At 36.4% G+C, this 13,845-nt stretch overlaps 1 protein-coding gene across 1 annotated transcript in view; it reads right to left on the bottom strand.

Moving 5' to 3' along the window:
• The window catches only part of TNNI3K (TNNI3 interacting kinase), a 289,215-nt gene that overhangs the window by 246,068 nt on the left and 29,302 nt on the right, over positions 1-13,845 (bottom strand). Inside the window, 1 exon segment of the mRNA XM_055341198.1 lies at positions 9,980-10,090. Within this exon segment, the coding sequence (XP_055197173.1) occupies positions 9,980-10,090 (111 nt within the window).

The raw sequence follows: 13,845 nt of genomic DNA, 5'->3' as shown, positions 1-13,845 counted from the left end.
TGAAAATTATTAAATTTGCCTGATTTTCCCTTTCGTGGGGATACCCAGAAAAGCTAGAAGCAGCTACTTAATAGAAGCAGTAAGACATCACTAAAAAATTCAAAGGCTTTTACTATAAAATACTATAATCCCACAATTTATCGATTGGATGTTCAACAGTTTACGTTATCATGCTTGCTGGTGGGAGTGCCAAAATCTAAACCAGTTCACATTACTTATTGAAACAATACATGTCCACCAATGTGAAAGTTGTATCATCAATGTGAAAGTTGTATATTCAGTTTGGCAATCAATTAGGCTAAAAGATATAAAACCAAGTTGGAGAGGGATTAGACATATAGTAATTCTCAAAGTATAAGTTTACTGGGGAAATAGCAGATATAAATAATCTGAAGATCTTTATTTATCTTGACAGTTCATAAATGGATCACAAGCTATCAGTGCTCAGGCTGCGTAATAACACAAGACTGTGACTAACTGATTTTATGCCAGAGAACACAATTCGCATGTGAGATTGGAGACAACATTACTGATTAGAATGGAGATTAGGAAAATTCAGCCACGTCATAGAGAGAGAGAGATGCAGATCTGAAAGACTGACAGTGCTCCCTTATGGGTATGTTGGACTTCTTTTTTGTGGAGTGGACTAAATTCAAACTCTGTTACTCTCTTTTGGTGGGGTCAAACTTCATTAGATTAAGTCCAATCCAAATTCCTCCTTTATATTTTAAATCTGAGTTCACTTATTGTGATGTGCATCAGGTGCTGTATGGAAGTGTTGAATGACTAAATTGTACACCTAAAACTAATGTTAGACTATATGTTAATTAACTGGAATATAAATAAAATTTAAAAAAATAAAGACATACAGAATTCCACAAATAATTGGAAGATGTTAGGAGAAGAAAATGAAAGTGCTAGCTTAAATGGAACTGTATTTGATTATCTTTAAAATTTGTTTTAGCCTAAAATAATAAAAAAATATTATTAACATGTAATAAATAAATTAAAACTGAAAAAAGATATATTGACTGGGCAAAGTTTAAAAAAAACAATTACTATTTTTGTTTGTATAGACTCTATATTTTATAGATTTTTATAAGAGTAATTTGTATTAAGCTATTCATGAAAATTGCTTGTGATTTTGTAAGCTACTTTCCTTTTTATAGGTATCATTAAATCTCTTGTGCATGCACGGAGAGGAGAAATCATTTTCCTCATTCTGTGTGATTTGTAAAAGACCACTTGAATAATCATTAATTTTGGCCAGTCCCGGTGGCTCAGCGGTTTAGTGCCACCTTCAGCCCAGGGCGTGATCCTGGAGCCCTGGGATCGAGTCCCACATCGGGCTCCCTGCATGGAGCCTGCTTCTCCCTCTGCCTGTGTCTCTGCCTCTCTCTCTCCTCTCTGTGTTTCTCATGAATAAATAAATAAAATCTTTAAAAAAAATCATTAATTTAGTCATTCAACATAGAAATATAGTAGGTTTTTTTAATTAAAAACCTACTATAGGTGAAAGCACAATGCTGGAACTATAAATATTTTTAACATGCGATTCCTATGCTCAAGACAGATATATAGTAAAATAACAAAATGAAACCACGTTTGTAAAACAAGCATTGTTAAATACTACAAGAAAGGTATAAAGTACGATTGGATGTTAGAAACATGAAAACACCTCAAGCTAGAGGAATCCAGCAATTTTATGAAGGCAGCCTCTCAGCTGAACTGTGAGGATGGGTGGGAGAGGCTAACTATTAAGAGACTATGGTATGATAGAAAGCACAGGGACTATAAATGCACGACAATTAATCTGGTTTAGAGCATAGGTTGTAAAACGAAAGCACGCAGACTCATGGCCGAAAAGGTAGGAGAACTGGATCACTGCCACTTCATCCCCTGCTGGGTGTATTCTGGAGTCATCGAGTGTTTTGGTCTGAGGACTGACTTTACCAAAGCCATGTGTTAGAGAACCTGGCAAAATTTCAGGAGTGTTTAGGATTAAGTAGCCTGTAAAAGATTGGAAGACAGACCTTGTAAGTCAGAATACTATTGCAGGAAGTCCGGTAAGATAATGACGATGTGAATACAGGGTAAGGTACTGACGGTATGAATGATGTGAATGAACCAGCATACCCACCACTGCCAGTAAGGTCTTTTGATGGCTCTAGACAAAAGATTTGAATCCTTTGCCCTTTGGCTTATTTAATTCGGAATCTCCCCCCAAGTCTCCTGGATAGCTCAGTGTGTACCTTTCAGGAGAGAATTATGAAAATGATTCTTCAACTCTTGGCAGGGTCTTTCTCAGATGTGGAAATGTGCAGTGATTATGAGACAGCTCAGCCCAGAACTGAGGGAGCTAGTAGCCTGCTTCAGGGCACAGAGGAAAGTTAAAGGAAGGAAGGTTAAAGGTAACTTCAAGTACTTACACTTGAATTGTATTTCAGAGTAACTCTAGAAACCTTTGTGTGACTTCCTTAACAGTTCCCTGCTTTATAATGGCTATATTAGTCTGATATTCAGTTGTGGAAGAACAAGGGATAAGAAGCAGAGGTGCTGAGTGCCTTTGAGGGACGCCTCAGAAAAGAGATGCTTGTGACAGAGCTCAGCTGTTGGGAGCCACTAGTGTGGGCCCTGGGCTCTCACTCCCACTACCCCGACCTCGGAAAGTTTCTAAAAGTTCTTTGGAGATCCACCAAAGGAAGCCATCAGGGAGAATGGCTCACGCAAGGTTCAGAAAGGATAAAATACATAAAGGGTCCTACTCCCTAAATACCATCCCACAATGGAGCATCCCTGAGAGAAAGTAAGTAGTGTTCACCATCTACTTTATTACTGTATTTAAAGTAATGTTGAAAATATCGGTCTTCTCATGTATTCCTAATCGAGGGGAACAAGATTAGCATTTTCCGGCCATCCTGGGACATCGGGGGCTTAGACATTCTGAAACTCTGGGGGTGTGACTTAAACACGCTGTAGAAACTTTGATTCATATCTCAGCCTGCAAATTCCTGGTAGGGAATGTGGCATTGAAGAAGAAGGTTAAGCGCACATGCATCAAAATCTATAGCTGTTTCTTATCAAATGTCACACATATCTAGCACAGAAATTATTTCTGCCTAGCTGATACATGGCATAACATGATTTATATATAAATATATCACATTTATATATAAATCACCTTATATATATATATCTTATCTATATCTATCTTTTTTAAATGATCCCCCCACTTTTTTTTACAGATTTTATTTATTTATTCATTACAGACAGAGAGAGAGAGAGAGGCAGAAACACAGGCAGAGGGAGAAGCAGGCTCCATGCAGGAGCCTGATGTGGGACTCCATCCCGGAACTCCAGGATCACCCCCTGGGCCAAAGGCAGGCGCTAAACCGCTGAGCCACCCAGGAATCCTTAACTCTCTCTCTCTTTTTTATATCTATCTCATTTTTTAAAAAAAATGAATGGAGTGTCTAGGATATTGGAATCAAATTCAGTACACAGGAGTGTTAGCATAGAGAGGCAAATTCACACCAAACGAATGGTTACAAAGAGATTTCTCATTCAGGCTGATTTGATTAGCAATAATCTTTGAATCTAATGTCTCAGGTAATGTTTCTTTCATCATTTGCCATAGTAGCAAGCTGATGAACACTTCATTTACATTTTTATTAGCCTATAAAGCTTTTCCTGCTTATGCTCTTTTGCCTCACCCCAAAAGCAATACTTAATCTTTAATAATAGCTGATAGAACCTATAGCAAAGACTTGAGTACAAAAAAAAAAAAGTGACATTCAAGGTAATGTCCTCTTGTATCAATCTTACAATTGATACACAGTTAAGGTACCGCTTTTGAAACCATATGGGATCTCTGGGTGGCTCAGTGGTTAAGCGCCTGCCTTTGGCTCAGGGCATGATCCTGGAGTCCTGGGAGCGAGTCCCATGTCAGGCTCCCTGCAGGGAGCCTGCCTCTCTCTCTGCCTGTGTCTCTGTCTCTGTCTCTCTCATGAATAAATAAATAAAAATCTTTAATAAAATAAAGAAACCATAAAATTCCTGATTATGATGTATAATCTATGATCTTGTCTCACTCTCTAGACAAAAAGCCTAGACATTAGGACACTGTCTCCTTGCACTTACAAAACAGGATTCTGTAACACCAAGCACATTCAGAAATTAGGATATAGAGCTTCTTGGTTTTGAGTTCTGAGAAAAACCACTTCTGAATGCCACAGGAGATGTGGTATTCATTCCTAAATCAGGTCTCAGTTCTTAAAGACTATGTTCATAATAAAGGTTTAGTTTCAGACTTCATCATTTGACATGAAGGTATAATAAAGTCTGGCATCACAGAACTGCAAATGACTATTTAGACCAAGTTTAAAGTTCATGCCAAAGAACGGTAATTAGAATACCTATCAACCATTAATGGCATTCCCTAGAGTGACATTCGAACAACTGGTGACAATAATGTGCATTAACTGGCATATTTGCAACTTGCTAAGCTTTTTGTACCTGAATTGCAGTATCCCATGATGTTCAGATAGGATTTGTTTCTCTGCCTGCAAAATTTTGGGAGACATCGGAGATAAGGCAACCGTACCACACACTGTGAAATGGCCTGGGGTCCTCCTTTCTCTAATTTGGAATGGAGTTCATAAGGGACTACTGCCTATTCATAAGACTGGAGGCAGATCCGATACTCTTAAGTTATAAAACTCCTGAGCACATTATCACATTATCTCTTTAAGAGAGAGAGAGAGAGAAACCACATTTTATAATTCCAACCATTCACTTGTTTGTGCCTTTGGGGAGAAAACTAAAGCATTTTAAAAGAAATAACTTAGAGTAAGGAGCTTCATGGTAAACAAAACTCTCTCCTGAATCATTCAGATGATTTAGTTAAGAATGAACTGGAACAACATCAATTGCGTTTCCTTGAAATCAGAAATAAATTCCCAAATAACTGGGAAGCATTTCTGAAGCAGTGTTTGGATAAGTGTTTACAATCTGAAAAAAAAAAAAAGGATAAGGTAGGATAGAATAAATTCAACTATAAAAATAATACTCTCACCTGCACAAAGTGTATATGAAACTGTGCCTTTCTGTGAGAAATAAAACACTCCACAGCCCCTATATATTACATATTGTGTCATCTCAGACATGCTTTTCTGCTTGCTATTCAAACAGTTGTCTACAGCTACAGATAAATGATTTGTTTCCTGATAACTTTAGAAACTACAGCATGAAACACCAAAGTGTAACAGCTTTTAAAATAATTATCTAAGTATAAAGTGTTTTACACTTCGGGGATGTGTGTGTTGTATGCTCACACATACACATTATACGTCCACGAGTTCAGTGCCCATATACCCATATAAAAAGTTATTCTTGAATCAATTAATGTTGCTTAATTTGTATATGTAGCAATGGTGCTTCGCTTTAGATAGTAAGATATTCAGTTTATGTTTTGTTTTCTGCATACATTTTTTGTGTCTTATGGGTCTAAGCCTGTTTTAGCAACACATACAAGAGTCAAAAGGGAATGAGTACTCTTTTATTTACAAGACTACAGATCTGAAGTAGATAACCAGATTTGAGTCCTACTCATCTCATTTACTTACTGCCCGAATGACCCTATGGAAGACATTTAACTTTTCTAATCCTTAGTTTCCTCATTGATACACTGAGTCTAATGGTAGCTAACTAACGAGGGAGCCAAATGACAAATGCACATGAGCAGTAAAGCACCACCAAACGTTAGCAACTATTTTTCACTTTCCATGGTTGACAGAGCATATGACTCATGAGCCTCCTGGATTCAAAGGGGAGAAGAAGGTTTAATGCATTTTTGTAGCTTGCTGACAGGATCTTGGGCCTTGTATATAGCAGCATATGCACATGTATTGATAGATGGATAAATCAGGGAGAGGTAGTGAGACCCAGGACAAGCACTATTTGCCTCCTTTTCAAAGCACAGTAAGCTGAAATCTGAGTCTTGAATTGCAATCAGCATGTCTAGGAATCCACAGCACATGTTCTCTTTTATTATTGAAGGAGACAGCTGCCTAGTCAATGTAAATTTTATTGTAAAATTATTTAATAGGATTCACAATTATGGGAGAGCAAACACACTTGAGACACTAATGGAGGTTCTGAATTTGATACGTGTAGACAAAGACGGCTGTCAGACTTAGCATCAGTTATTGTTGCCTAGGGACAGGTGGGCAATAAAAGAAAGTGACTACTAATGAAAGGGAACTCCCACTGATTCACTGCGGCCATCTCTGCTAACCAACAGTGAAAAACAGGAGTGAAAATAAGCACCTAAATGTTTGGTATGATAAGTAAAAACCTTATGTATTTTATCCCATTCTACTCATTGTACTTTCTATACCATTTGATTGCCAGGATCCTTTATCTACTGAAAGTCTCCATACTCCTCATTGTTGTGATAGCACAATCTCCTTGTTTTCCTTACAACACTGTGACCAATCCTTCTTTGTTCCTCAGAGGCTATTCAGTAATTCCTCAAGTCCTTGTGAATAGAGGCTCAGTCCCTGGCTATCTATTAGACCCACTTTACAACTTCCAGCTATTCCGGCTTCAAATATCACCTCTTCATGTATAATTTTCAAAAATTTATACTAAACCCCAACTTCTCCACTGAATGCCAGTTGTATATTTCTAAATGATTAATGAATATCTCTGCTTGAAAACTTGGATGTCATCAGTAGATCAGCATATTGAAGCTAATTGATTTCTCTTCCCAATTGATTTCTTTACCCAATCTTTTATCTCTGTTTCTTTTTCTTTCTTCTTTCTTTCTTTCTTTCTTTCTTTCTTTCTTTCTTTCTTTCTTTCTTTCTTTCTTTCTTTCTTTCTTTCTTTCTTTCTTTCTTTCTTCTTTTTTTTTCCCTGTCTCTTTCTTTAATCATCATAGCATCACTCTGGAATCTATACTGAAAACTTTGTTCAAAGAAGTCTTCTTCAATACATTATTTATAAAATCTCCAATCATTCCCTTGCTCAAAAAGTCTCAATGGCTTGTCATTTCCTGTTGAGAAAAAAATCCTATTGGCTGTGTCTTTAAAGAGCAGGAATTTCCGTCTTCTATTCGTCTCTTTATCTATTGCACCATTTAGGCATATGTGTTATACATCATACACTACAATAATTGCTTATTGAATTGAATTAAACTCCTTGGACTTTTATTCTAAGTTTCCTTAGTCTGATCCATTCCTAACATCCAAATTGATTTATAGGGACTCTTTACAGTGTATTCATCTAGCATTAAATTCACTCTCCCTTAAATATGGATGTGTTCAGCTCATTCTTCTTACCACTTCTGGACATGATTCCTCTTTTCTCTGCCCAATTCTCACTGTTCTTTAAAGTTTAGCCTAACTTCAAAACCCCTCTCATAAATCCTTCCCCAACTCTTTCAGTCCAAGTTGATCTTTCTCCCCAGTGAACTCCTAACACTTCACATTTTGTATTGTCATTCCACGCCATGTAATTATCACATTTCTAATTGTTCCTAATTACCAAACTCACTTTGGTCCTTGACTCTTTCCCCTTACTTCCTTCCTTACTATTTTAGTTTTGAATTGTTTATATAATCTTTCCTGTGTATTAATTTTGTGTGTCTAGCTATGCTATAAAGCCTTTAGAAGGAAAAATTATGTCTTATCTCTTATATCATTCCCACATTCTAGCACTAGGCTATGGACAAAGTAGAGGTTTAAAATATTTATTAAATGGATAAATGAATGTGAGGGGAAGAAAATATATTAAAAGTGAGTATTTATTGCATTAATAGCTTTGGAAAATAATTCAAAGAAAAAGAATTTTGCATTTTGAGTATGATGCTTGTAGGCTTTTTGAATACCATTTTCTTTTATTATCTGATTTGTAACTTAATTAGTCCATTAGATAAGAAGAGAATAAAGGTTAATGTATATACACCTGCTTTATGTACCAGCAATGATTGACAATAAAAGTCATTAAATGTTACACAAGAGCTAATAGAGGAAGTTGGAGAATCCATGAAGCAATGCAAGACAAGAGTAGAGACCTACCTGGAAAGATTTTGGTAAAGTTTGCACTAGGTTGGTAGAACTACATTTCCTTCTACACTACAATTTATGAAGCAAGAAAATAGCTATTTGAATAGGAGATAAAGAGACCATTCTCTTAAGTATCTTGCTTTTGAAACTGTTGTAATTCTATCCCTCACAAACGTAATCAGCTCAGCACTAGACAAGAAGGATTTTGTCTTGCAAAACATATTCTCCCATTTTCCAGGCATTACTAGGTTGAATATATCTCACTGGAACTTCATGTCTACTTTATCAGTTCCTCTACCCAGACTTCCTAATGTTTACCTTCCATATACTTTATCACTGGCCTCAGTTGGTTTCTTTTTTGGAAAACACTGATATATAGGTGATGCTAATGCTAATGAAATTTCCCTTCTTATAAGTAACAGATTCGCTTATATTTACAGTGAATCTCACCAAAAATGTTTTATTTTTTGGGGGGGAGGAAAAAATATAGTGAGGGGTGGAAATGTCAGCACGCAGGACATTATTTTTCTCTCAATGAGATGTATCCATATTTATTGAATGTAAGAGCCCTTTAAAGTGATTCTGTTAAGGGAGGTGGATCGCATCTATTTTATAGGTTTTATGTATGATTTTATATGCAGCTCTACTTGCTCACAGTTGTTAGCAAAGAAAGTACAATTTAACGTGTAACATGACTAAAAGGGAGAAACAGATAACAATTTTATAATAAACATATTGTGATTACCACAAATAATACAGTGTGAAAATCATGGGAATTTTGACTAAACGGACCAGGATTCCAGATGTGGCTCTTTTTCTCAATGGCTTTGCAGTAAGTAAAGCCAGATGATACAAGATTTTATATCTATCAGTTGACAGTGATGCCAAAAACTATTTCATGAGGAATTTTAAGTTAAACAAATAATACAAATGAAAGTGCTTTATATGTATGAAATTAATATTTCAGTAGTTACATCTAGGACAAGATCCAGAGTCCTTCCTATGGTCTTTAAATACATTTTGTGATCTGTTTTGTCAACATCCCCCTGATCTCGTCTCCATCACTCTATCTCTAGCTCATACCACACTAATGACTTTGGCTTACGCATTTCCCTCAAACACAACTAATTCTTTCCTGCCACAGGGTCTTTGCATGTGCTATCACATATATTTTCTATACAGTTTCGCTATATAGTATATTTTAAATGGTGCACACTTTGGCATTCTGTCTTCATTCTACCTTGTTTTATTATTTTTCTAATACTCACTACTGACATTATACTTTTTTTATTGACTCTCATTCTCTACAACTAAATTAGAAGAAGAAAGTGGAGTTTTGCCTGTCTTTTTTGCTAGTCTCACCTCAGAACTAGAACAATATCTACTGCACAATAGATACTTAATAAATCAAATAATACATAAGGGAATGAATGAATGATCTTTCATGGAGTCCTTAATCTATTTGAAGCAATCTGTAAAGTGATTTATATGGATTATCTAGTTTAATCAATATAATAGGCCTGTTACTGTTTCTCTTTCATAAATTAAGAAAACAGAGGTCATGATGTACAGAAATTTGCTTAAGGTAAACACAACAAGAGATGAAAAATGACTCCATCACTCCATCAGCCTGACTCCAAAATCTATGCTGTTAATCACTGCTGTAAAGCCTGTGTGTATCCAGTCATCTTTATATTAATTGATGTTTGATTACATTGTTACAAAACAGATTGAACCCACTATCAAAAGAACATTTATATAGCTTAACTTGACCCTCAAAATAAATATATGTGTTCAGTAGCTAAAAAAATAAACCAATTCCTAGAATCTGAAAAGCCAGGCTTTGATAAAAGTTAAGAAGAATCAAAAGAGCCAGGTTTGCTTTCACAGGTGAATGAGGTGAGACTTACCTCTAGGTGACCAGCGATTGTAGCAATATGCAGGGCAGTGAGGCCACCATACCCAACCTGCTGTATGTCAGCTCCACTGTGAAGCAGAGAAGTGATCAATTCCGCACTGTCCTGTAAGGAAACACATCTTTAGTGTTACTTTTCTACTAATAGCAGGTTTGGACACTGTGCAACAGGATATATTGATTCCCTGACTGTCAGGCAGTTTAGGCGCTCAAAGAAAACCTACGTGTGATTTCTGGCATAAGAGCACATGAGACGGCAGAGAGCAACTCTCAAATGGTTGAAATGTAGGAGCAAATGACAGGGCTATTCAGTTTCAATCAATCCTCTACCACTTGACCATGAAAGATAGAAAGGACATTACCTATGGTGAGGCTCTTGCAAACTCAACTCAATCTTGTGTGTAGGTCACTCCGATAAATGTGCTTTCCCTGGCAACTGCATGACTGGAGTGACTGCAGTGGACTATTCCCTGGTAATTCCATAATTGCTTCTTCTCTACATGTGTGTCATGGCTCCTCTGCATAATTAATGACATATAGTGTCATGGGCTTATACATAATTAATCAGTAGTGTCTTTCTTAACTTGACTCATTTTAACAGTGAAAATGTTTGAAGTAGTATTTAGGCCTGTGAGTTAGAATAATTTATGCAATGGCTAAAGTGATCCTTACTTTCATACTATTATTTGCACTGCATTTCTGTCTTTGGAGAGATAGGGAACTTTTCACAATATTAATAGTACCTTACATTCATTGAATTTTTATTATGTAATCAACCTTTCATATGCATTAACATACTTAAACCTAATACATGGTAAGACTTCAAAAATGGTTCATAAAAAATTAAAAACCAGTATTTTTCTAAATTATCCTATGAAAAATTACTATTATATACTTTATGAGTCAAAACATTTGAAAGCGTGATATGGAAGGTCATATTCATAAAACCCCCACCATTGGAAGGGAATGCAAGAAAGGTCTTCATGTTTAACCTTCTCTCTCAGAGTAAGAGCTCAAACCACAACTTCTATAATACTTGACCCACCATCTCAAAAACACTCTGTGGCACGAAAGTCTTCACGGGATAGGCCATTGCATTTATGCATAAACATATTATTTCACATACTGTTGGTTTAGAAGATCCTCTCGTTTAAAAAAAGTTTGATTTCTTAATCCTGTTACACGTAACTGGAGATTATAAAAAAGGAAAAGTCATAAAAAATGAAAAAAAAAACTGGTAAAGAATTCTAAATAGCAAAATTAATGTTATACTTTCCAAATTTTCTACTCTGCATACCTATTCTACCAAATAATTAAAGATTTTGTGTTCCTTTACTAGTCCACTGGCTCTTTCTGTTTAGACTATAGACTTACATCTTATCTCTATCCTTGCCTTCATTTTCCAGGCTTCTGGAAAAAGTTATTGACACTCACTGCTGATAGCTCTGATCCCATTTCTTTAGTGATTTCTAGCTGTGTATACCCAAATCTTATATAAATCCCAACTGAGTTCACTATGCTCCTTACACATTGAAATTTGCTCTTTCTTATATCATCTCTTCTCCCTTTGTCCTTGCCTTATATCAAGAGAAATTGCATGCTAGTTTCTTCTACCTGAGACAGAAGGAATCACCATTGTGCTGAAGTCACCTCCTCAGTTTCAGAAAGTAACTTTATTTACCAAATCCAATGTCAATCCTCCTCTTCTTCATAGGCAGATGGTCTCTTTCTTCTTGAAATCCTAATCTGTTTTGCTGTCTTAAAACCACATATTTCTGATTTTTTTTTCTTGGCCTCCTCTTTGTTTCCATCTGCCTCCAAAAAGTGAGTTTAGCCCCAAGCCACTTTTTCATTCCAAATGCCACCTTTGGCAATTCTTTTTTTTAATTTTTTTAATTTTATTTATTTATGATAGGCACACAGTGAGAGAGAGAGAGAGGCAGAGACACAGGCAGAGGGAGAAGCAGGCTCCATGCACCGGGAGCCCGACGTGGGATTCGATCCCGGGTCTCCAGGATCGCGCCCTGGGCCAAAGGCAGGCGCCAAACCACTGCGCCACCCAGGGATCCCACCTTTGGCAATTCTAATACAATCAGATAACTTTATCTTTAGTCCAAATCCCTCCAAGTCCATCCATACATCCTGCCTATCAATGGCATCTCAAATTAAAAATTCAGAATTGCTCTTTTAAATACCATTCATAATTTTCCCAGTGTTATCTCTCATCTCCTAGTATTTCCTATTAATATTAATGGCATTTTCTTATTCCGAATGATTTTGAAACCCTTCAACTCAATCAGTTTCAGGGTTCTGCTGGTTTTAACTCACTAGTACTTCCTACATTTCTTCTTACTTCTAACATCACCCTCCATTTTACAGTCTTCTAACTAGTCTCCATGATCAAGCCTTTTCTCCCTGCAGCCCAGCCTCCATACTGTTACCCAATAAATATTCTTATGCATAGTTTTGATGACAATATTCCCTTTTTCAATAAACCTTTCATGTACTTAACAAATAGTTATTAAGCACATATGGTATGTGAAACACTGTTCTGAGCAGAGGGGGCACGACACTGAGTAAGACAGTTAAATTTCTGCTTTCATGGAGCTTATATTTTTACCATATACATGTAAGAAGAGAGAGATAAAATAAACAAATAAGACAGGGTGTCTGAGTGGCTCAGTTGGTTGAGCGTCTGGCTCATTTTGGCTCAGGTCATGATCTCAGGGTCCTAGGATTGGGCCCTGCATCAGGTTCCATGTTCAGCAGGGAGTCTGCTTGAGATTCTTTTTCTTCTCTCCCTCTCCTTTTGCCCCTCTCCTCCTACTCACATGCTTATGCTCCCTCTCTTTCAAATAAATAAATAAACAATAAACAATCAAATAAGAGAATATCATACAGTATCATAAAGTACTAACGACTGTGAAGGAAAACTAACAAATGATAGAGTGGCTACTTACAACTGAGTAGTCAGGGAAAGCTTCACTGAGAAGGTACACTTTGAGATAAATGATAAATACCAAAAAGAAGAAATCCAAGTGACAATTTCAAGGATGGTCACTGGAAATCAGGGAGCAATTAAGAGTGGAATACGTAATTTCCTAAAATGGAAGTAAACTTAGTGTGTTTGAGGGCTAGTGTTAAGTAGAAGGTTAGGAAAAAAAAAAAAAGAAGAAAGGAAAAGTAATGTTCAAGATGAGGTCTAAGACACCTGATCTTATCAGGCTTTGTAGGCTCTGGTATTTGATGTTTGGATTTTTTCCAAGTGCAATAGCTGAAAAGAGAATGACATGATCCTGAGCTAGGGAAGAATAACAAAGAAAAAGCAGTTTTTGAGGTAGAAAGAAAATGTTTTATTTTTCATATGTTAAGTTTGAGATACTTACACAAGATACATTGGGTTAAGGCTATAGGTACTAGAATTACCTCTTAGAATCTCAGTTCTGCTAAGGACTACGTCAATGGGGACAAGTTATATAACCCTTAATATTAAGTTCCTTGGTTATGAATAAAGGGGACAGTGATTGTATGTCCTGATGTAACACACATACAAACTGTTCATTCACAACTAATGTGGTAAAGCATTTAAAGTACTGGAAAGTTACCTGGCAAAATAATACTCACTAAACTCATTGCTGTTGGACATAGAAGAACTGGGGCTTAGTTTGGCCCTCAACGAAAGCTTCCCAATAAGAAAATGATTGACTTCATCATTGAACTCCTATTTCTCTTTTGCCCTTACTTCCTCCCCACAACTTCACTTCTTCTGCTTCAGTTACCCACTGAATTAATCAAAGTAATATAATATAGGAAAACTCTGAAGCAATAAAGGAAAACAGGAAATGTCTATGAGTTTTGCTT

This window comes from Nyctereutes procyonoides, unplaced genomic scaffold (genome assembly GCF_905146905.1).
Source record: "Nyctereutes procyonoides isolate TBG_1078 unplaced genomic scaffold, NYPRO_anot_genome, whole genome shotgun sequence".
NCBI classification, from domain to species: Eukaryota; Metazoa; Chordata; class Mammalia; order Carnivora; family Canidae; genus Nyctereutes; species Nyctereutes procyonoides.
Note: the sequence above shows the minus strand (reverse complement) of the source record. Positions and strands in the feature narration are given on the sequence as shown.